Source organism: Stomoxys calcitrans, chromosome 5 (assembly GCF_963082655.1).
Source record: "Stomoxys calcitrans chromosome 5, idStoCalc2.1, whole genome shotgun sequence".
Taxonomy (NCBI): Eukaryota; Metazoa; Arthropoda; class Insecta; order Diptera; family Muscidae; genus Stomoxys; species Stomoxys calcitrans.
In genome coordinates this window covers 109,822,828-109,846,237 of record NC_081556.1, presented here as the reverse complement: position 1 = coordinate 109,846,237, position 23,410 = coordinate 109,822,828, and the positions used below count along the sequence as shown (strand labels likewise).

Below are 23,410 nucleotides of genomic sequence, written 5' to 3'. Positions count from 1 at the left end.
AATACATAGTTATTATTTTTTTTTGTTTTTTTTTTTTTTTTTTGCTTTGCTTTCCCCTTACTCACCATTTTTGCTTTCCTCACGGAGTCCAATTTGAAAAATTTGAGATTCTTATTTATTACAAAGACCTGGCGGCCGGAAGCATTCAACTTGATTTCATCACGATCATTTATGATGTATGTTTCACCACCGGGACACACTAAAGATGCATTGCCTAAACGTTCAGGGGGTCTTTTGTTCCAGAAACTATTTAGATCCGCCGCAGTCATATCCGCGGGACTTCCCGACGTTGCACCACCAGTTGAATCCGATGTTGTTGTTGCTGTTGAGTAACTACCGCCACCGCCAGTTGCGGCATTTGTAAAACGAGCTTTTCTCTCTTGCATCAAACGCATTTGCTCCGCTCTCAGGCAGGCTGAACGTTTGTTACGTTGTAAGAATCTGGGTTTACGAGGCAAATGCAAATCCTGCGAAAAACAAAAAACACATACTCAAGTCATTAAAAATCTCTCAACTTATGTGTTAAAAAGAAAAATTTAAATGTAAATTTAAAAAAAATCATGCAATACAAAAGGTAAAACTTTTATAGCCAATTTCACGGAAAAATAACAACCAGAAAGTGAAAGATACAAATAACAGATAGTTCATGTAGAGTTGATATGACAAATAGTAAGCTAGTAAGCGTACCAGGTCAAACATTGTTTACGAAAATTTAAAAAAAAATCAAATAAAAAAATATAAATTGTATGTATAAAGAAAAAATGCAACTTGCAAAACGCAAAATGGTTTATAATCAGTAAAAAAAATTAATACAGGGTATACTTAGTAAGGTTAGGTTGAGATGGATCAAGGTGATTGTAGGTAATATACAAAAGTCAGTTTTCTCTTTAACATTAAAAAACGATTTGAATTTTTAGTTAAGTAAATTCTTTTTTTTCATTGCCCCCGCCAGTTTTGTTTACCTGTGACTATACCTTAATAAGTGTACCCTGCCAATACATGATGTTCCAATAACTTGTTAAAAAAAACATTTAGTGGTTATTTCATATGTGTAAGAGATCAAAGAAATTTAAAAATCTTCTACATTTGAATTAAATTGATAATTAAAAAAAATACCGATATAACAAGAAAAGGGATAACGTATGTTGATAACTAACGACGTTCAGGAGGAGAGAATAATTTATAATTTTGATATTATTTTTCCCTGTAATTGATAATAACATTTGAAAAGCGGCGCCAGCTAGATTTTTTCCTTTAAAAACATTTTATTTAAAAGCATGTTTAATCTAATGTAAATTAATTATCTTATCTTATTTGCAAAAAATCCAGCACAATCTATCTACAAACTCTTAGTAAAATCACTTCCTCATTCGTCAACAACATTCACCCTTATTCCGGTTGACGAAGGCAAAAATCAACAGCAGTCGTAGTCAAAGGTGAATTTCACATTTCGTGGTATTCTGTAACGCATTTACAGTTTGATAATAGAAATATAAAAGTAGACTCAATACTCTTTCGACGAACGATATATGCAATTAACTTATATATCGAACGTTTTCGCCAAATTTGACCGTTTAATTGGACTTGCGTATTAACAAAAATGTAACGGAATCTCTCTTGAAAACGCCAAAACGGCTCCAAGAGAGGGGATTTGCATAAGAGAGGGAGAGAGAGAGAGAGGAGGGGAACACGTACACTGAGGTTCTTGACACACAACAGAATCAACCAGACGAAAGATAGAACACAAAAAACTGCTACAACAACAACAACAGAGAGAGGAGAGTGACTGTTTCTTAGTGAAATGTTCATGGTTGCCAACGCATTTGCAATTTTTGTAAGGGTAGAGTCAATAATACTCTACGACAATTAAACCAATCCCATGGCAGCCGGTTGTACATACTGGATTGACCCAATGGACAACAGTGATAAGCCTCTCTTTGGTTTCAATTAATTTTATTTGAGTATTTTGCGAACTTTTACAAGTAAAGGTTGGTATTCTGTTCTGCTTTCGGAATAGCCACTGAAATTTGTATTTGTTTCGCGAGCGAATCAAACGTCTTTGTTTCCATACCAAAACACGTTTCTTTATCTGCACTTATTGTTTTCTCTATTTTATATATTTCACTCAAATAAATAAAGATATACGAACCATTGAAAACAATGAAACAAACTAAAATGATGCCGGCAATAGTTTCAAGTATTGCCACTATAATAGTTTTTTGCTTTTTTGCTCACTATAAACATAGTACTTCTTTTCCGCCGATTTTCAGCCACCGTTTCGCCGACGTTTTTTTTATATGGAGTTTGACAGCATTCCGCTCCAAAAAATGAACAGAATACTCAGCTTTAATGTGAGTCGCGTCTTAAGACCGGTACTAGGTTCGTTTTTCACAGTTTGAAACGCTATTTTTTTCTAATGTTCTCGCCAGGATTTGAACCCTCTGCGCTACTACGGCGGCCCCAGGCCTCTTTATATACATAATTAACAACAATGAGATCAGTGTTGCCGGGTACGGTAATAACATCGATGGGCTAATATTGCTATGTGAATATTCTTCACACGATCTTTTCAAAAGTTGGCTCACAGGATGATCTTATAACCGTTTCAGATTTAAATCCAGCTCCCTATACCAAGATTTACTAACATATATTATGAAGAAATTTGGGAAGTTTTCATTTAAGACCACACCACTATGGCATATTGCCAAACTACGCTTATTAATTATGCGGTCTTTGCAAAATATCGAATACTAATGCCTTATAACTATTAAAAAAATTTTTGTGGGCTTGGTGCGGATTTGGCATGTTTTCTGAAGTTTTTTGGGCAGACATTTTTCTGTAGTGGCAACACTGAATTACAGAGAAATTAAAAGAGAGAAAGAAAGAGCTGGAAAAAGTAAGTCAATATGAGTCATATATATGATCCAGCTGATCAAGCAACACGAAAGGTTCTATTGTGAATTATTTCTGTACAATTGGTGTATTTTGTAACCAATACCAAAATCCAAATAAAAAACCCGAAAACATATCGTTGGTAAAATAAAAATTAAAAAATGTAAGTAAAGTGTTTTTCGGCCAGCCACTGTGGTAGAAAATTATAAAAATGACAGTCCTTTTTTCTTGCGTTAGTCGAGCTTAAATGGGAAAAGTATATTTTTAAACTTTTGAAAAACTATCACATTTAGTGGTGTTAAAGTTGTCACCAATGCTGTCAAGATGACCACTGCGATTAAGGGGGAAGTTTCCCAAAACTTTTAGTTATATCTTGCACGAAGTTTCACGAACTACGACGGAGTTGTCTTTCAGCAAGAAATAAAAAGTTACCCAAGATTGTAACTGGCTCCACGGAAGGAGTGAAAATTTCGCTGAAAATGAAAAATAGCTGAGCGTTCTGCTGAACAGAAAATCTAACTTTAAAAAACAGGTTAACGATTTCTGCATAAGTTGTGAGAAGAAACTATAGTCATTACAACTGAGAAAGCATGCAATGGAACTGCTGATACTAGTTCTGAGCGGTCATTACAATGTCAAGTTTTTGATGTTGCTCTAGAGTCGAATTTCCGGGTATGTGATGACGAGGAGTTGAAGGTGGTCGTACATCATTTGGGCCACTGCCCCGCAATTGTGAAGAGAATAAATAGGCTAATGGATTTCTGGTGTTCTGAAGATACCTGAACTGTCTGACTGGACGATGCTCTAACCGGTGATAGGTTTTTCCCTGATCCACCTACTTTTTTGTTTTGTGCGTTGGTTACCTTTTTCTATCGTTTCTGCTGTGTTTCATCTTTCTATGGTGTATCTACTGTTTTTCTTGCCTTCTTTCTCTCTTCTTCCTTCTTCTGGGGCGAACACAATGGCCCTGGTCTACTAGTGAAGGAACTAGATTCCAACCATAAACCATCTGACTAAGAAGACTTTGGAATTTGCTAATGTAAACATTTTAAAGTTATTAGATTTTTGTTTGGTTTGGTTGGTTTATCTTCCTTTTTTTGTTTTCTTGCGATCACAATACTAATCACTAATTTGCGTAGATATTCTGACTGCAGACACTTCAATCAAGCAATGGGCGAAAACATGTTTCTCACTAATGCACATTGTATCTGTGTTTCGAAGATGTCTTTCTATAACGCGCTGTTTAGATTTGCCTGAAAAAGAGTAACACTAAGTTAGAACTTAATTTTGGACTTGTCTATATTTATCTTGATTCTCCAGTCACCTTCTCCTTCCTAGATTTAAACAACTAGTTTTCATAATTCAAAAGGGAGATACCTTACGGGGTAACCAAAAACCAGATTTTCCTTGTGTTCTACACTAGGCTAGACGAGGTTAAAATAGCAGTAACTTATGTAAAGAATAGTAAAGCAACAGAACCCGATGGATTGCCAACTACGACCGAAGGCGATACGCTAACTAGGTGTATCAGAATATTATGTGCAGAGGAATAATTCTACAGAATATTATCAAGCGTCTTATGTGAGAGATTGAGATATAATCGCAATGAAATAACTGGGCTAATTCAGGTTGGTTTTAGACCTGGCAAACACGTTATCGCATGAATATCCAAAGTGCACCAGCTTTTGACAGACAGTGCCATAGGTTCAAAGGCTTGAAGTCTTACTAATTGACTTATTGGAAACAGGGAGATTTTTGTTTCAACATGGATAACTATGAACACTACACACTACACGTCCACAGGCTGCGGATAGTGGGATGCTTCGTATACGGAGTAGCTGCAATTGCAGTCGCGAACAATCAGCGGTATCGAGTGGAGAGAAACCAAGCGGCACCGACACTTTCTTAAATACTGAGTGCCTATGATGCTTGATATGACGGGGCGAGTTATTGGTGCCTTTAAATAACTAATGGCCATCACGTTCCTGCTGCGATCGGTCCTTTGGACCGGAACGAGCTTGCTCACATACAGGAGGTTGGCGAAGATCGCCATCTCCACATGAATTAGTGGTTAAAACAACAACAACGTTCCCGCAGCATTTGGTCCTATGGACCGAAACGAGCTTACTATTGGGTTGCCCAAAAAGTAATTGCGGATTTTTCATATAGTCGGTGTTGACAAATTTTTTCACAGCTTGCGACATTGTAATTGCATTCTTTCTTCTGTCAGTTATCAGCTGTTACTTTTAGCTTGCTTTAGAAAAAACGTGTAAAAAAAGTATATTTGATTAAAGTTCATTCTAAGTTTTATTAAAAATGCATTTACTTTCTTTTAAAAAATCCGCAACTACTTTTTGGGCAACCCAATATATTTAGGAGTTTGACGAGGATCGCTACCTCCACATGTAATGTGGCCACAACAACAACAAACCTTCTGTAATGAAGAAATGCGAGAAGCGCAGAGGGATAGTAGAGGCAATTATGCTTTTTATAAAACGTAGCATTTAAAAAAGACTTGAAGGTGAGAGAGGCTCTGACGTCGGAAACTTCAGGCATACCTCAAGGGCAGGTGGGAGAAGAGTGCCCTCCACGAAGTGATGCGAGTAGTCGACGGCTTTCCTGAATAAAGAAAGGGCATTAAATAACGAGGAGATGGGTCGACAGTCACCGCCCTGAACCTTACGGGGGTCGAACTGAGTTTCTCCCTGTGTGGCTGTATGCTACGTGACAGTCCTAACAACGCAGACTTCGGATATTATGTAGTCAGAAGGTGGGAGGTAAGGGGAACCGACGTACCGACACACAAAGTATCGGTACGTCGGTGAGACTGCCGGTCGAGTGTATGTTCTTTCAGGCGGAGCTGAAAGAAAACGATAGCCGCAAAGAGTATTCTGGGAAGGGATTTACATTTTTCGCAATCAGTTTACATATTGGCGGCCCTCAAAGCCGTGGGTTCTAGGACAGTGAGATTGAAGTTTTTGGCGGTATGTGTGGAATCCCTGAATAGACTACAGTCTTACGACATAGTGCTAACATGGATTAGCGCATACGGATTCGGCTATAAAAAGGAGGCCTCTTATCATTGAGCTTAAACTTGAATCCGACTGCACTCATTGATATGTGAGAAGTTTGCCCCTATTCCTTAGTGGAATGTTCATGGGCAAAATTTGCATTTGCATTTAATAAGGTGGCTGCATCAGCACAGCTGAAGGAATTTGACATGTCAAATCATTTTTGAATTCGCTTTAACTTAAGTTATATAATTGTACGCGTCTAATAACTTCAACCGCCTTCAACTTCACTCAGAGAACTAAGGTTTATGGTGTCGCCCCTTAAATAGATTCAAAAGAAGCTGAAGAACACTCAGAGAACTAAGGTTTATTGTGTTGCCCCTTAAATAGATTCAAAAGAAGCGGAAGAACAAATACCAAATTTACGGCGGTACAATGTCAGATATTGCAATGAAGAAGTTAAAGAGCCAACATGCATGACAATAATGGGGGGCCAGGCAGGCTGAATAAGTTCCCTCCAAACTGCCATTTCAAGCCTCTAGTGCGCGTTTTTAAAGTCCTGACATTGCAATTGCTAGTTAGAAGCCATATAAGTAGTGAGAGCGATAGATCCACCCCATCTAGGAGAGGTCCCCTGAACACACCAAATTACTTTATATTGGTGAATAGCACCAACTTTATCTTTCGGGCGTTTGCGTCAAGCTCCTTAGCCAATCTTGGCCGCATACTATATGCTCTCTGAACGGCCGACCACACACCACGATGAAAACATTATCCTGGTATACAACAAACTGTCAAATTTTGAGAGCACAAAAATTTCTCCGTTATTTCAATTTTCTTTGCATGTGTTGTCAGGATTGCCATGATATGTTATTCATAAATAAGTGTGGTCACTTACAGAAATACCTCTATTGTGAATGGTAAAATCACGAAAACGGAACGTAAAATTTTGTTTTTACTGAATTCTACTTTCTGGTTACGGTCGACAGAAGTTCGGTAATCATTTGTATATGTATTCAATGGCCAAAACAAAACAGCTGACACGTTTTCCTACATTTACGTTATGCTTACGAGAGCATAACTAGGCCTTTAGGCACTGTTCACCTTGCTACCTAACTAATTAAAACCTAAAAACTAACGGTTTCTATAACAACAATATGTTCATATCTTGCAATTGTGATATATTGTATTTGGGACTCTCCTCCTTAGACAAAACCAAATGGAAATGTTATCCCTTTTCTTTAGAACTTACCTTCTGCGTTAGTCTATTTTCATTTAAAAACTACTATCCTTGCGCTTGCGCTAACTTAGAGTACCCAAAGTTTAAGATGGGTGGTTTAAAAGCAACTACAACAAAATTTTCAGAAATTTATTGTTTGTAAATTAACGTTTTCTTCGTTTATTGATTTAAAAAAAATTAACCGTTTTTCATCATATATATATATATATAGTTTCTATTAAAATGAATTAGTGTGTCAATATAGCTTTTTATACAACATATGTTCAGAAAAATTGGCGTTTTACTTTAGAAAAATATTTTCGTTTGGGAATTATTATGCACTAAAAAATTCTATTTACAAATATTTCTAGGATCGATCGATCTTTCATTGATTTTCAATAATATTAAAAAACAAAAAAAAAACTAATAGATTTCTTACACAAATTGTATATTTTTAAAAAGTGAGTTGTAGTTTGATGATTGGGGGGGGAAAATTAAAAACTTTTTACAAGTATTATTTATTTCATTCTTTTAAAACATCTCAAACAAATACGTGTGGGCGGTAGCGTGTTAAAAGAAAAACTATACATCATTCTTTTTGTGTTAATAAAGAGTGATCGTGTGGAGTTAGTTGGGTGGGTTTGGGATGTGGATTATTAAAAAGGCGATTTGCTTGTATGATGATGGTAGTTGTGGTGGTGATGGTGGTGGTGGTGATCGGAGTAATGGTTGTGGTAATGATGTTTGCTAGTGATTTAGTAGAATTTTGTTGCAATTTTGTGGTTGGTATAGCAGATGGGCTTTAGATTTGAGTTGATCTTGTTAAATGAGCTCTTGGTCAATTCTACTACATTTGCTTCATATCAAAAAAATGTATTCTCATCGCTTAATGCTGTTTTTAGAGTATTTTAGAAAAAATGTTAGGATTTTCACTACTATTGGTAATTTTTGGTTTTTGTCTTTTTTTTCGTTTTAGTATAATTGTAATTTAAGCCTTGGGTTTGACCTGGTACGGAGAAAGAATTGAAAAAAGAAAAATATTAGAGAAATGCATAAAAAGCATTAATTAGTGAGACTTTCATTGAAGAAAAATTTGGGTAAAGAAAATGAAGAAGAGTATTCGAGATTCGGAAATTTGAAGCATTCTTTTCAAGTATACACTTAGAAGAAGAAGAAGAAAAAAAAAACAACCAAAAACTATAAGTGCGTCAAGAAAACAAATAAATATATATGTAATTATATAATGAAACGATGGTTAATACAAAAAAGCTCAACTAAAACGGAACTTATTAAAAAAGAAACATTCCCAATGTAAAAGAAAATATATGTATATATAGCCTTAAATATTAAATTATTTTCATACAGATATGGATAAATATACATTGTGTCAAATAGTACAATAAACGAGGAATTGCTGTTAAAAAAAAATATTTAAGATGAATATGCTGCCCGAAATTGAGTTTTGAAGCAAAAAAAAAAGTTTCACAGGATATTTCCTGTTGTTTCAAGTCCTAGGTTAAAATTTTTTATGACTAAGGGGCTATTGGTTTTCTTCTTCTTGCTTTAAATTATTTTATTCTTATCAGCATAACAATGAAAAATAATATATTTGTAACATAACTTTAACTTTATATATATTTGTTATAAACTTTTTATGTATTTTTATCCATGTATTTGATAATATGAGGGTTTGCTTTCTTAAAAATTCTCAAGTTTTGAAAAATTTGAGCATATTTTTAATGAAAGCAGCAGTGTGTTTTTGTTTATTTTCCCCAAAATTCTAAACCTTTTCCCACGAAAATTACTTAAAAACAAAGAAATTTTTTCCCAAAACAAAAACAAATTTTCCAAATCACTTTTGAATGGGCTAGTACACATAAAAAGAATATATATAATCTATATATAAAAGAGACACGTGATTGACTAATGCTACAATTATGAATTTTTGCACGAATGGTCTTGGGTCGTAGGTGCGATAAGATGTAGAGCTGGCAAACTATCGATAATCACAACATTCGATAGTATCATTAATTTTCCATTACCTATATCTCCAACGAAAATGAGAAGTAAAAATCGGGAGTCCGATTTAGGTAGTAGCAATATTAATACACAGCCCGAATAAAACCAAGTCATTTGGAAGTCATGAAAGAAATCATTGTACAAATTGTGCCCTCTATGGGCGCAATGTATCTTATAGAAAACATTCAATGCCACATCGCTTATTTTTGCTCAATTTTGCAAAGAATTAAACTTTGCTGATAGTATCAATCGATATTCAGACAAAAAAAAAATTAAATGTCGATAGTACCATCGATATTTTGCCAGCTCTAATAAGATGGGATTTAGTGATATTCGTACGTTAAGGTACTAAAAGATACCAAATAGAATAAAAATATTGACTATTTGGCAATTACGCCCAAATTAATAGGCGCCTCGAAAAAATAAAATTTTTTGAAAAACTTTCACAAAATTGTTCCTAAATTGGCCAAAAAGTACATTTAGTACTGCAAATGGTACTATTTGGTACTTTGTTTGAAAATTGAGCTACAGTTATGAATTTTGGTACATAATAGGTACTCTATAGCAACCTTTGTTGGGAGACTTAACGAACTTTGGACAACTAGGTACCAAATGGATGATCTTTGTGATCATCCAGCGAACAGATCGAGCTAGAGCTTCGAAATTTGGTTCAATCGGTACAGTTGCGTACAAACGGCGATGGAAAGAAAAATTGTGAAAAATAGTCCTCGAAACGGGATAAAACGTACGCTTAGTATGGCATTTAGATCGAATGATTTAGAGCTCTGAAATTTGACATGTCGATGCAAGTAAGAAGTATACAGTACATCAAAAACCTAAGTACCCCCTCAGTACATTTTTTTAATGATAATTTTTTTAAGAAAACAAAGTTATTAAAATTATTTTTATTGAATTAATTAAAAAAAATTAAATTTCTAAAACCCTTTTTAATTCGCAAATATAAGCGAAACTAAACCACCACCAATATAAGCCACAAAAAATATTTTGAAATCAATATTTCGTTGCGAATTCTTCATTCACATGCAAATTTTTCAGACATGAAAGATAAAAAATTATTAATTATATCAGATAATATGGCGTTCCAGAAGAGCTGGCAAAATACCGATGGTACTATCGATATTTAATTTTTTGACTGAATATTATTTGATATTTTTCCGATGGATACTATCGAAAAATTTAAACAAAAATAAACGATGCGACACTAAATGTATCTTTTGAGATGCATTGCGCCTATAGAGGCCGCAATTTTCATACGATTAGGTTAACATTTTACAATGATTTCTCTCTTGACTTCCAACTGATGTTATTAATCTTGATTTTATTTGGTCTGTGAATTGATATTGCTTCTATATAAATCGATCTCCTGACTTTTAGTTTTCATTTTTGCTTGAAATAGAGGAGATGGGAATTAACGATAATATCGATATTTATTACTAAAACTATCGAAAATATCGAATTTTGCGATTATCGATAGTTTGCCAGCTCTACTTTCCAGGCTATTACATTACATTAATAATTTTTTCCGTAAACCAAAATTTCAAGGCTTCTAGGAACCGAACAAGGGTAATTGAGAGATCGACTTATATGGCAGCTATATGAGGTCATATTACGATTTGAACCGTACTTGGCACATTTGTTGGAAGTGGTAGCAAAACACTACGTGCAAAAATTCAGCCACATCGAAAAAAATTGCGGCTTCCAGATGGCTCAACAAGTCAAATCGGGAGATCAGTTTATATAGGAGCTATATAAGGTCATATCCCAATTTGTACCGTACTTGGCACAATTGTTGAAAGTGGTAGCAAAACACTAAATGCAAAAATTCAGCCACATCGGTCAAAAATTACTGCTTCTAGGGGCTCAAGAAGTCAAATCGGGTGATCGGTTTATATGGGAGCTATATCCGGACATATCCCACTTTGGACCGTATTTAACAGGATGTTGGAAGTGGTAGGAGAATACTTTATGCAATTTTCAGCCAAATCGGACAACAATTGCGGTTTTTGGAAGCTAAAGGTGTTAATTCGGGAGATTGGTTTATATGGGAGCTACATCAGATTATTAGCCGATTTGGACCGTACTTGGCTCGGTGGTTGTCATATAATTTGTGAACAGTGCGTTACACTAATCATCAATCTGTTACTGTCAATTTATTCAGTAAACTCAATATTTTCATCATGGTAAAGTACACGAACGAACCACGTCGGCATGTTATACAAATCTACAGAAATTCAGAATCGATGACCGCTACTTTAAAAGTTAACTTCATTTTTTGACTTAGTTCATTTTTGGATTAATTAATTCGTCAATAAGCGAAATATGCGTTATTGGTCAGGTGCAAATCCACATGTGCTTCACGAGTCATCACCTCGTCCACAAAAAAAATTACTGTTTGGTGCGGTTTGCATGAATTTTGATGAAGATACATGGCGCATCAAAAATCGCGACCCAACATTCCAGTCATAGTTTTTTGAATAATAACAAACATTGGTCAATTTGACAAAGGAGTTGATGAAGATATATGGCGTATCAGAAATCGCGATCCACCATGCCACTCACAGTGTTTGGAAAACAGCACACACTTGCCTAACTTTTATAAGTTCTTTGCTATGCTATTCCTTGAATAGAAAGCATTGAATATGATCTCGAGTTAGAATATCTTCGAAAAATCACGAAAAGATTTTAAAGATCAAAATAAAAGAGCGCAAACAGACAAACCAAACGAACCAATCCGTCGTTGTGTTGTGGGTCAATGTGGCCTAAGCACAAGAAGCACTTGCAGTGACATGCAAAGAATGTTCAAGTGCATAACAAAAAGAGTTTGGTGCTTGTTGCTCTTAGCATTGATGATTAGTTTGTATCGGAATAGAGGAAAGAAAAGCTTTCTTTATTACTGCGCTAAGGAGAGTTAGAGGATTTATTGAGCCCTGCCTAAAAACAAAAGCTTGCCCAACACCGTACTCAATAGTCTTTGGGTTGGTAGAGCACATAATCAATTTGACAACGGTGTTGACATGACAGTCTGAGTGTCTTGAAAACAACAAACACTTCTTGCCTAACTTTTTTAAGTTCTTTGTTTTGCTTTTCATTGACTAGAAAGCATGAAACAGGATCTCGAGCACATCGAAAAATCGCGAAAATATTTTATTTCTATGAAAAAATTTTCCAAATTCAATTCTTAAGCAGTTTTTTCTACATTTTTTTTTGATTTATTTTCATAAAATTTTAAATATATTGAAAGCTTTGTTTAATTTTTGTAGAAAAATTATTCAACATTTCATTTCGATCAAAAATTGTGTTAGAAAATTTTGCAAATAATTAAGTTTTTGTCGTGTCCGTTTCTTTGGGGCTTTTATAAATTGCACAATGGTAACACTGATGTTAAGCCTACTTAGGGACTGTATCCTCCATTTTATTACCTATACATAATTTCAACTTTAAAGTTTAAAGATATATTTATTGCAGACGTTTGCTGCCAAATTATAAGGGAATTAAATAAAAAAAAAACCCGACAATATCAACCTATGATATGTGAGAAGAAGAACAGGAGCACCTTAATAGAATGTTCATGTTCAAAATTGATTTGCATTTGTAGATTAAACTGTACTTTGTCATTCACAATAGATGCCATAATTTTTAGTTGTCCGTGCTGAATTGGGAAGGAGATACCATGGAAAAGAATGGAAATAAATGTATCACACACAGGACACCTAAAATCTATTTAGAAGATTTTGATGCTAGAAATCTGTTTCATATATAGGCCTAATATATTGTATTTAAAAAACTACATTTATGAGTTTTAAGTATGTCCTTTTGATTTCCCTTCAAATTCTAATTGTTTGTTTAATTTGTAATGTGTTTGCTAATTTTCAATATCGATATTGTCAAATTAGTTTTTTTTAGACCCACGTTCTCACTATTTTTGTCACATTACTTATTTTTGGCTTTCAATATACAACTCAATTACTGCGGTCAATCACAATGACACAAATCACAATAGCCTCCTCTCACTTGAAAACAAAAATCATTAACTATTAAGGCGCCCCGATAGCCGAGTTGGTAGCGTGCTTGGATTACTCGTGGGTTCGATTCCCGCCAGAGGCCTTGGTCTGTCCCTACTGTGGTATCACAATGGACTTAAAGTTGTCTAACTATTTGTGGCAGCTCTTTATCAATAACATCGATTCAAGTTATTTTGTCAATTGCCTTATTGAATTTTTGTTCCGTGTACAAATTTTGATGGCTCCTATATAACTTGTGGCCTAATTCTCACATCCGTTATCGATCGAATTTTTGTTCGAAGATTAATTCCGTTCCGTAAATTCTTGATTTGTTTTATTCTAGTTATATCCAGTACAAGTTAGATGTTGTGGATAGAATATCAGCGCAAAGTTATCGATTTCATGCGATAACAGATAATAAGAAACGATTTATCGTGATTACCACTTTTAAAGGGTGATTTTTTTGAGGTTAGGATTTTCATGCATTAGTATTTTACAGATCACGTGGGATTTCAGACATGGTGTCAAAGAGAAAGATGCTCAGTATGCTTTGACATTTCATCATGAATAGACTTACTAACGAGCAACGCTTGCAAATCATTGAATTTTATTACCAAAATCAGTGTTCGGTTCGAAATGTGTTCATTCACCGTTCAGCGATGAGGCTCATTTCTGGTTGAATGGCTACGTAAATAAGCAAAATTGCCGCATTTGGAGTGAAGAGCAACCAGAAGCCGTTCAAGAACTGCCCATGCATCCCGAAAAATGCACTGTTTGGTGTGGTTTGTACGCTGGTGGAATCATTGGACCGTATTTTTTCAAAGATGCTGTTGGACGCAACGTTACGGTGAATGAACACATTTCGAACCGAACACTGATTTTGGTAATAAAATTCAATGATTTGCAAGCGTTGCTCGTTAGTAAGTCTATTCATGATGAAATGTCAAAGCATACTGAGCATCTTTCTCTTTGACACCATGTCTGAAATCCCACGTGATCTGTCAAATACTAATGCATGAAAATCCTAACCTCAAAAAAATCACCCTTTAGTACTAAAGCAAGACACTGCAAGTAACGGAATAAACCATCGAACAACAGGTAAAAAGGCGTTTAGTTAAGAGGGCCGATCTTTGGATACCCACCACCTCGGGTATGTACATAAACAACCTTTCGTAAAAATCCGGTGAAAAATGCAAACCTTATGCCCCATAGCAGCTATATCGAAATATGTTCCGATTTGGACCAAATACTAATAAGTACAAGTCATTGTTCAATCCACACAAATATTGATCTTTTTTGTAGCTATATCTAAAAATACACCGATCTGAACCATAAACGACACGGATGTCGAAAAGCATAACACAACTCACTGTCTCAAATTTCGGCGAAATCAGACAATAAATGCGTCATTTATGGCCCCTAAACGTTAAATCGAGAGATCGGTCTATATGACAGCTATATCCAAATCTGGACCGATCTGAGCCAAATTGAAGAATAATGTCGAAGGGCCCAACACAACTCACTGTACCAAATTTTACCAAAATCGGACTATGAATGCACCTTTTATGGGCGCAAAACCTTTAATCGAGAGATCGATCTATATGGCAGCTATATCCAAATCTGGACCGATCTGGGCCAAATTGAAGAAAGATGTCGAAGGGCCTAACACAACTCAACTTTCCCAAATTTCAGCAAAATTGGATAATAAATGTGGCTTTCTGGGCCTAAGACCCTAAATCGGCGGATCGGTCTATATGGCAGCTATACCCAAATCTGGACCGATCTAAGCCAAATTGAAGAAGGATGTCGAAGGGCGTAACACAACTCACTGTCCCAAATTTCAGCAAAATCGGATAATAAATGCGTTTTTTATGGGCCTAAGACCTTAAATCGGCGGATCGGTCAATATCAAGATATAGTCCGATATAACTGATTTTCGAACTTAACCTGCTTATGGACAAAAAATTAATCTGTTCCAAGTTTCAGCTCAATATCTCTATTTTTAAAGACTGTAGCGTGATTTCAGCAGACAGACGGACGGACATGGCTAGATCGTCTTAGATGTTTACGCTGATCAAGAATATATATACTTTAAATGGATATTTCGATATGTTGCAAAATGAATATACCACCATCCTTCGATGGTGGGTATAGAAAATCGCTACGGATTCGATGTGGATTACGAAAGTAATTTGTAAAAAAAGTTATCGATTTCAAAGAAGAAGAAGCCAAGGATATTTTGCCATCTCAATGATAAACACAGCAAATGGGTGATGTTTAAAAAGGTTTTTTGTAACATCAAAATAAATTAAAACACGTTCTAAACAATATTCCATTTTTTTAACTATTTTACACTATCAATTGTTGTTTTATGTGAATAAGGACTAAAGCATACATATGTTGCTTACATCACTCTATCACTGCCAACGGTGCTTCTACAATGATTATTATTTTCGCAAGCAGAACAACAGCCGCATGTACAATTGAATAAAAATAAAAGCTTTCCTTGAAAAAAAAATCCTCCTGCATTACATTTAATTATAAAATTATGCAACAAATCTAAAAGGTGTGAAACTTTGATAGGAATCTATATAAATGTTTACAATTTTGTCATAAACTAGTCTCTTTCATTAAACAAAGATATATAATAAAACAGTTTGGACTAACCGAGTGTGAAGCTAAAAACAGCCAAACCTTGGCTTAAGTATTCGAAAGGAAGTATTTCATAAAACTATATTGACTGAGCTGTTGTTGGTATAGCCGTCGATCATTCTCTAGCATCCACTTACAAGTCTTCTACAAGAAAAAAAGTTTTCTGTCGTGCTTTTTCTCAAATGGTTTTTCTATCAAAAGAGAGTTTCTTTTTGCGAATACAATTTCCCCCATGAGTGTGGTTTACGATCGCAAAAAAATGTCTTCAATAATCTTCTAATCCAAAAATACTTAAAAAATTTGAGATCGAATGACGTTCCGTTCAAAGTATTCGATATGACATTGCCGTGATCTAAGGCAATGGCAATGTCATGCAATTTTCCTCCTTAGTGAGTGCATATATTGTGCTACTTTACTAAACATGTATATTTAATATCCAAATCTGCACAAATGATCAATGTCTATAGGTTACTTAAAAAAATAGAAACTTACCAATCCATCCTCGTCCCATCTTTCCGATTTAATTTCGTTGTTGATGCTGGCATCCATGTTTGACGTCGAATTGTTGTTATTATTAGAATTTGGTGAATTGGCATTGGTTGTATTATGGCTGTTATTTGCGGATGAGGGATTTGCGAGGCGGTCTACATATTTCGACCATGATTTGACTTTATTTACAGGCTTTTCACGTTCCGTCATATCATCACTGTCAGTATCCAGCAGTTCAATGGTGACGCGACAATCAATTTTGTACTGAAAGCAAAGATTTTTGTAGATTTATAAAATGAACCAGGCGACGTAATTTTCTTTGCTGATGTTGTCACCATCGAAAAACGAAAAAAATATAACTTTTAAGTTTACTTACGATATAAATTTTGAAACAGTTTTCCTCATGCAATATCTCCTCGGCTTTATGTTGGTATTGCATTTCAGCATTGAATGTCTTGTGGGCATTGCGACACAATCCGCCAGCGGCACCTTTCTTCTGTTCATGATGGTAGAGTTCAACACATTCTAATGCTGTTCGTTCGGTGACACAATTTTGCAACTGTCTCACGGCATTCGATACAACTTTATCTAGGGTAAATGATATGTATGCATGAATGCCGAACATTTCACGCATTTGATCCTCAAATGTATTTGAGTCCATATTGCCGTCTAGGACGTTCTTAAGCATATCCAAAAATGTCGGATAGTAATCTTCAACGGCAACCTCGGGTTTTGGTTTCAGTCTTAAGGCTTGTGCAATATTTTCTCGACGATTTTGCTTGTATTTCTCTTCTTCGGCAGCTATTATTTGTGCACGTTCATACATGGCGCGCAGACGTTCGCAAAGTATTGCGTGCAGGCGGAAGAACAAATACCAGTTGTTATTGGCAAAGAATAGGGTGTAGGCCTCGTCCTGAATGGAAATTAAACAAAAACGAAAATGTCAAAAATTTTAATGATGCCAACCTAACCTAAAAGATTCACATACCAAGTGTTTGCTTATAGCATGCGGTGGTACAAGAATATCTGTTGATGGCATTTCTTCATCCTCCTGTTTAATTTCGGTTTTAATGCTATCAGCCGCTGCTGTCCCCGTACTACTACTACTGGGCGTTGATGTGGATATAGCAGCACTTACTGCCGTAGAAGTCGATAATGACAGGGCATTCGTTGCCGCTGTTGAAACCGCTGTACACACAGTTGTAGCAAAAGATGTTGTTTCGGCGGAATTTATCTTGGAATCACAATTTACTAAATTTGTACTTAGATCTGAAGTAATCATAGTCGCTGCTGATGTACTACTGCTAACAGCAGCTGTATCGCCCGAACTTAAGGTGGTGCTAGCTGTGCTGGTGGTCAAACTATTTACAACAGCCGTGTTTAATTCTTTTGAAGAATCCACAACGCCACTTTTCGCGTCCGAGCCTTTATCAATAGCTCCGACGCCTGCTGTTGTTGCAGCTGCAGTTAAAGATGCCGCCGTAGGAACTGTTATCGCCGAAGTAGGTAAGGAGGAGGAGTTGTTTGTGTTCCCATTGTTTGTAGCCGAGGCAGCTTCTGCCAATAATGCGTTATTTGCTATACTAGAAATGGCATCTTTTGAATCCAAAGCTTCCGCCTCCGTCTTAATAGCGGGCACTGCCGCTCCCGCCGTCGTAGCTGCTGATGTTGATGTTGCCAATGTTGTTGCAGGTGGGGAGGATGTCGAAGATGCTGATAATAATGTTGACACTCCTATTTTATTTTTATCTTGTTTGCAAGGTGTCGAATCCACATCCATTTTATCATTATCATCTAATAAAAATGGGAATACTTGAGAGGTGAAATAAAACCAGACAGAGGCAAGATACAGGAAAGAGAGGAGAGAGAGAAAGAGCACATGAGAGAATAAAGCATGCAAATTAAAATGTAGGTCAGGAAAGATTAATACACATAGGCGGCATAAAGAATTTTATTGGGTATGGAAAGGTACAAAGGAAGTAGTAATCAGCAATGAAATTTTTTTTTGCGGAATTAAAAAAACGAACACAAAGAAAAAAACTAAATTACTAAACAGAATATTAACTATCTACAATACATACATATGTATGTACGCACAGTAAGTATACAGTGGTAGATTACTTTATTGGTATTTGGCATAAAAGAAAATAATTACCATCTTCTCTTTCATCATCACTTAATGGCTGTCTTGTTGAAAAGAATAAATCGGGCACAAATTGTCGCAGAATATGTTTGATTTTGGTTTTCTCTTGCTTCTGTATGCCTGTTTGTCTCTTAACATGATGTATCAATAAATTGGCTGCATCATCCAGAATCGTTTTATCCTTATATGGTAACGTCAAATGAGGCCCACTTATAGGTTCTCCATTTTCGTCTTCCTGATCGTGACGCTATGTGTTTGTTTGGTGGGAAGAGAGAAAACACAAGCACACATTAAGGCAAAATATTAGACATTTTTTTTTATAAAAAATTTAATTACCTCATCATAAAGAGTTTCGATTTCATTGAATAGACTTTTCGAACGCAAAGCCTTCATGTCATTGGGTTTAAAGTTGATCGATTGATGGTCCAATGATTTCAAGTAATACTTTTCATTTTGTTCTCGCCATTGTTTATTGAAATTCTGCAAAATCAAAGATGATACAATAGTCGCATTATACAATTGTGTGTCATCAACTTACCTTTTGGGCATCTCTCCATTCCTCCTCTTTGACCTTTAGACGTTTTAAAACTATGGGAACGGCCACCGAGGGATTCTTTTTCAGGCCTTGTATTATTTCACCAGCCTTTTCACCATATATCCTATAGATGGCTCTTTGGTGGATGGTCTGCGAGGTACCTCCTAAATAATCATCGAGATGATATCTGGCCAAATCTTCCGGTGACATGCGTGACATTTTCTTTTGTACTCCCTCCAAAACGCGTATCGTGGCGCTGTTAGTTTCTATGACCACATCCAATTCAAAGCGTTCATCTTCAGTTCTGTGAATATTCCTTTCATTTAGAATTTTTTGGTTTTAATGAATGGTAAAAAAAATTATAAAAATGTTTCGTAGGCAGAGTAAAAGATATGCTGTATATGTATGAGTGTATGCCGAGGAATTCCTCTGGTGATAATGTGAGTGAAAATTCCTATTTGACAATGACTGTGGAATGAATAATTATGTGTAAATATTGTATGAAGCTAAGATGAAAATTTTCGCTCGTTGGAGTTCTTCTTGCCCGCATATAAATAATAAGTCGGGTTACACGACAGCGAGAATATTAAATATATTTTTATTTTTTCTTTTTTCGTTATTCTGGCTCTTAAATCAGATCAAGCTGAAATAAGTATAAAAGCAAATGTCTTCAAGAATGCTTCATATAAGAACAGCGGTGTGACTTTTCTTATATTAATGAGCGAAGATCTATATTAAATGGTTGAGACCAAAGAGTGTGTCTTTGCAGACTTATCACAAGGCCTTACAACTGTAGAACATGGTAACTTATGCACCACAGTTAATAAAGAAAAGTAACTCAACTTTCTATAAAGGAAATAATGCGCAGAAACATTAAATTTATAAAAAAAAATATAAATGTATACTACGGCCATTTAAGTGCAAATCGGGCGATACATATATATGGGAACTATATCTAAATCTGAACCAATTTTGATGAAATTTTGTAGATATGTTGAAATCGGTAACAAAACAGTTCGAGCCAAATTTTGTGCAGATCGGTTGAAAATTTTAGCTACTACGGCCATTTAAGTGAGGTAAATTCTTTAATCACCAGAGGTAAATTCTTTAATTACCAGTTCGATTGTATATTCAATTAGTTCAAAATATTTATATAATCCTCTTTTTAGTGTAATGAAACTTCGTTCCCATCAGTGAATATAAAATATAAAAAATAAAAAATAATAACAAAATATAAAAAAATATATAAAAAAGATGTATATAAAAAAAACTAAATAAATAAAAAAAGAAATATATAAAAAACTAAATAAAAAAATAAATAAAAAATATAAAAAAATAAATTAAAAAAATATAAAAAGATAAGTAAAAAAAATATAAAAAGATAAATAAAAAATAAATAAAAAATATAAAAAAATAAATAAAAAATATAAAAAAATAAATAAAAAATATAAAACTAGTTATAGTCCGATTCGGACCATAAATGTATTGAATGCTGAACATTGTAGAAGCCATTGTGTAATATGTCAGTCCATTCGGATAAGAATTGCGCCTTGTAGAGGCTCAAGAAGCACAATCAGGAGTCGGTTTATATGGAAGCTGTATCAAGCTATTGATCGATTCAGACCATATTGGACACGTATGTTGAAGGTCATGGGAGAAGTTGTTGTACAAAATTTCTACCAAATCGGATGAGAATTGCGCCCTCTAGAGGCTCAAGAAATCAAGATCCCAGATCGGTTTATATGGCAGCTATATCAGGTTATGTACCGATTTGCGCCATACTTAGCACAGTTATTGGAAGTCATAACAAAACACCTAATGAGAAATTTCCGACAAATCGGATGAGAACTGCGCACTCCAGCGGCTCAAGAAGTCAAGATTCAAAATTATTTTATATATCAGCTATGACAGGTTATGAACCGATTTGAATCATACTTTGCACAATTGTTGGAAGTGATACCAAAATACTACGTGCAAAGTTTCAGTCGAATCGGACGAGAATTGCGCCCTCTAGAGGCTCAATAAGTCAAGACCCAAGATCGGTGTATATGGCAGCTATATATCAAAACATGGACCGAATTGGACCATTTATAATCTCAACCAACCTACACTAATTAACAGAAAGTATTTGTGCAAAATTTCAAGCAGACAGGCAGGCAGACGAACGGATATGGCTAGATCGGCTTAAAATGATATGACGATCAAGAATATATATACTTTATGGGGTCTAAGACGCATATTTCGAGGTGTTACAAACAGGATGACAAGATCTTATATTGAAAAACCCTAAAAAAATGATGAAGTTGGCAAAAAAGGAAAAGAAAATTGATCAGACAATGGAACCCTTCTAAACTACTTACTGACTAATAGATGGCATTTTGGACTATGTTATTAATTTAAAAACAATGCTTGTCTGAAAGGTTAGAGTTTTGTAAAGGAAGAGTGACTAGATGTAACATTCATATTGTTCTAAGGCGGACAATTTGAAAGTATTTAAAATAAAATTTTCTTTGTAATATATCAATCTGCCTTGAAATTAAGCCCAGAAAATCGTGGCACTTGAAATAACGTTCTTGGTTACATATTAATTTGTTCCTTCAAGTAGCCATAAGGATTAAACGTTTATATTATTTGCGCTAGGAAATATTCTATGCAAGATTTGTGTGCTTTTTACAAAGCTGTTGATGGCTTTCGTGTTTTATGTCATGCAAAATAACAGAAAATGATAACAAACAAATGTTAGAAAAATCATATGACAAACCTGTATATTGTCTCCTCGAATTGAGTTTTACGCGATGTAACAAACGTTGAATCCTCGCTTGCCCAGGTTGGGAATGATACCCATTTGTCATTGAGAACTTCTCGACACAATGGCGTTCGACCAGAACACTTCTTCGGTATTGTCGTTTGAGGTAATGCACAGTAGGAGGCGCCCAAGCGTTTACAAGACGCCAAATCGATTTCCTGATGATGATCTGTGTTTTGTAAACTATTTTGACGATCACCAAGACCACCATGAGCCGATGGGCCAGAATTGCTATTTACGCCGCCGTGTCGCTGGGCTCCTTGCAAGGGTATACCTTCTAGATGGCCACCAGTATGACATGTTGAGCCTGTCACTTGAGATATGGGAGGACCCAAAAAGTCTGTGAACCAACGAAACAGTTCGGGAAATTTACTGAGGAACGGCGTTACCAATGTTAAGAGTTCAGTCTTGGAAACAATTTCTTGCGTGTATAAAGTTAGACAACGCAAAAAATTTTCATAGACCTCTGGATTGCGTAAAGATTTTCGCACTTTATCAAAGAAGGCTGCATCTTGAATACTGCACTTACGCGACGCTTCGGAGAATGAAATGTCGCGACATATGGGTTTATGTCTTTTTGTGGGCGGCACACCCAATCCACCTACACCACCAACATCATCCACTGCATGTCGACGCGAACCAGCATGGGTCATTTGATTATGGTAGGAGTTGGCTGGGGAAGGAGCATAATTTAAACTGGAAACATTTGTTGAACCTCCAGTCATGTGTGGTGGCATTCCTCCCGGCGTTATACTTGACGGTAAACCACTGTAACTTGGAGATTTCTTTGATATGCCGCTGCCCATGTTTGCCATATTATGACTCATATTTGCTTGGCCTGTCGCTTGATTATGGGTATGGTGGTGATGTGAGAGATATTTTTGCGTTCCGGTTACCACGGAGGCATGATGATTGCTTCGATGAGAGTCCTTTGAGTCAAATGTACCTCCTCTTAAGTTACCCGTTGCAGTGTTACCGCCGCCAGCAATATGGTGCGATCCCGCACTTTGATGGTGCAAGTTTACATGCACATTGCCGCGGAAATCTTTATCATACATAATATCATTAGCGCTTGAAACACTGACACCCCCTACAGGTGGGGCTCCACCACCTCCGCTGGCATCGTTTCCTCGAGCGCTATTTATAATATGATTTTGTTGGGCGTTATTGTACGATGATTTTAGGCTTACACTGGTATTTACTGCCGCCAAAGCCGCCGCATGAGCTGTTGTATTGATTTGTGAAAGAGTAGCGCCACTGCTAAGATGAAGCGGTGACCCAGCGGCTGGTGCACCTCCTGCAGGTGACATAGTTATATGTGCGCCGCCACTTAAGGCCGCCGTAGTTGCTCTCTTATGATCATTATGGGATTTGGTCATGTATTGTTGGGCCTGGTGATTGGTAGCATCTGGTAGAAATTGTCCAAATTCTCGCAACAAATCCTCATCTTGACCGAAAAGTTTTGCTACTTGGGTGTAGACTTCTTGTTCTGTTAGAGTTTTTCCTTGATTTACACCTGTGGAACCCTCTTTGATGACTTTTTGTTCCTTTTGGTATGTATGTAAAATCTCCAGGAACTTTTTGTACTTTTCGGGTTGATTTTGGAAACGAAGCTGTAAAGA

At 35.8% G+C, this 23,410-nt stretch overlaps 1 protein-coding gene across 6 annotated transcripts in view; it reads right to left on the bottom strand.

The window, feature by feature from the left end:
• The window catches only part of LOC106096081 (paired amphipathic helix protein Sin3a), a 59,428-nt gene that overhangs the window by 1,716 nt on the left and 34,302 nt on the right, over positions 1-23,410 (bottom strand). For 3 of the 6 annotated variants that reach the window (XM_013263654.2, XM_013263637.2, XM_013263646.2), the window contains 8 exons: positions 21,744-23,401; positions 18,986-19,298; positions 18,784-18,927; positions 18,460-18,694; positions 17,293-18,116; positions 16,681-17,217; positions 16,308-16,568; positions 66-467 (listed from right to left, as the gene is read on the bottom strand). In XM_013263654.2, the coding sequence (XP_013119108.2) occupies positions 66-467; positions 16,308-16,568; positions 16,681-17,217; positions 17,293-18,116; positions 18,460-18,694; positions 18,784-18,927; positions 18,986-19,298; positions 21,744-23,401 (4,374 nt within the window). Of the gene's footprint in view, positions 1-65; positions 468-7,457; positions 8,129-16,307; positions 16,569-16,680; positions 17,218-17,292; positions 18,117-18,459; positions 18,695-18,783; positions 18,928-18,985; positions 19,299-21,743; positions 23,402-23,410 lie in introns of those variants that run through there. The other 3 variants (XM_013263670.2, XM_013263663.2, XM_013263680.2) reach the window with 3 other exon arrangements.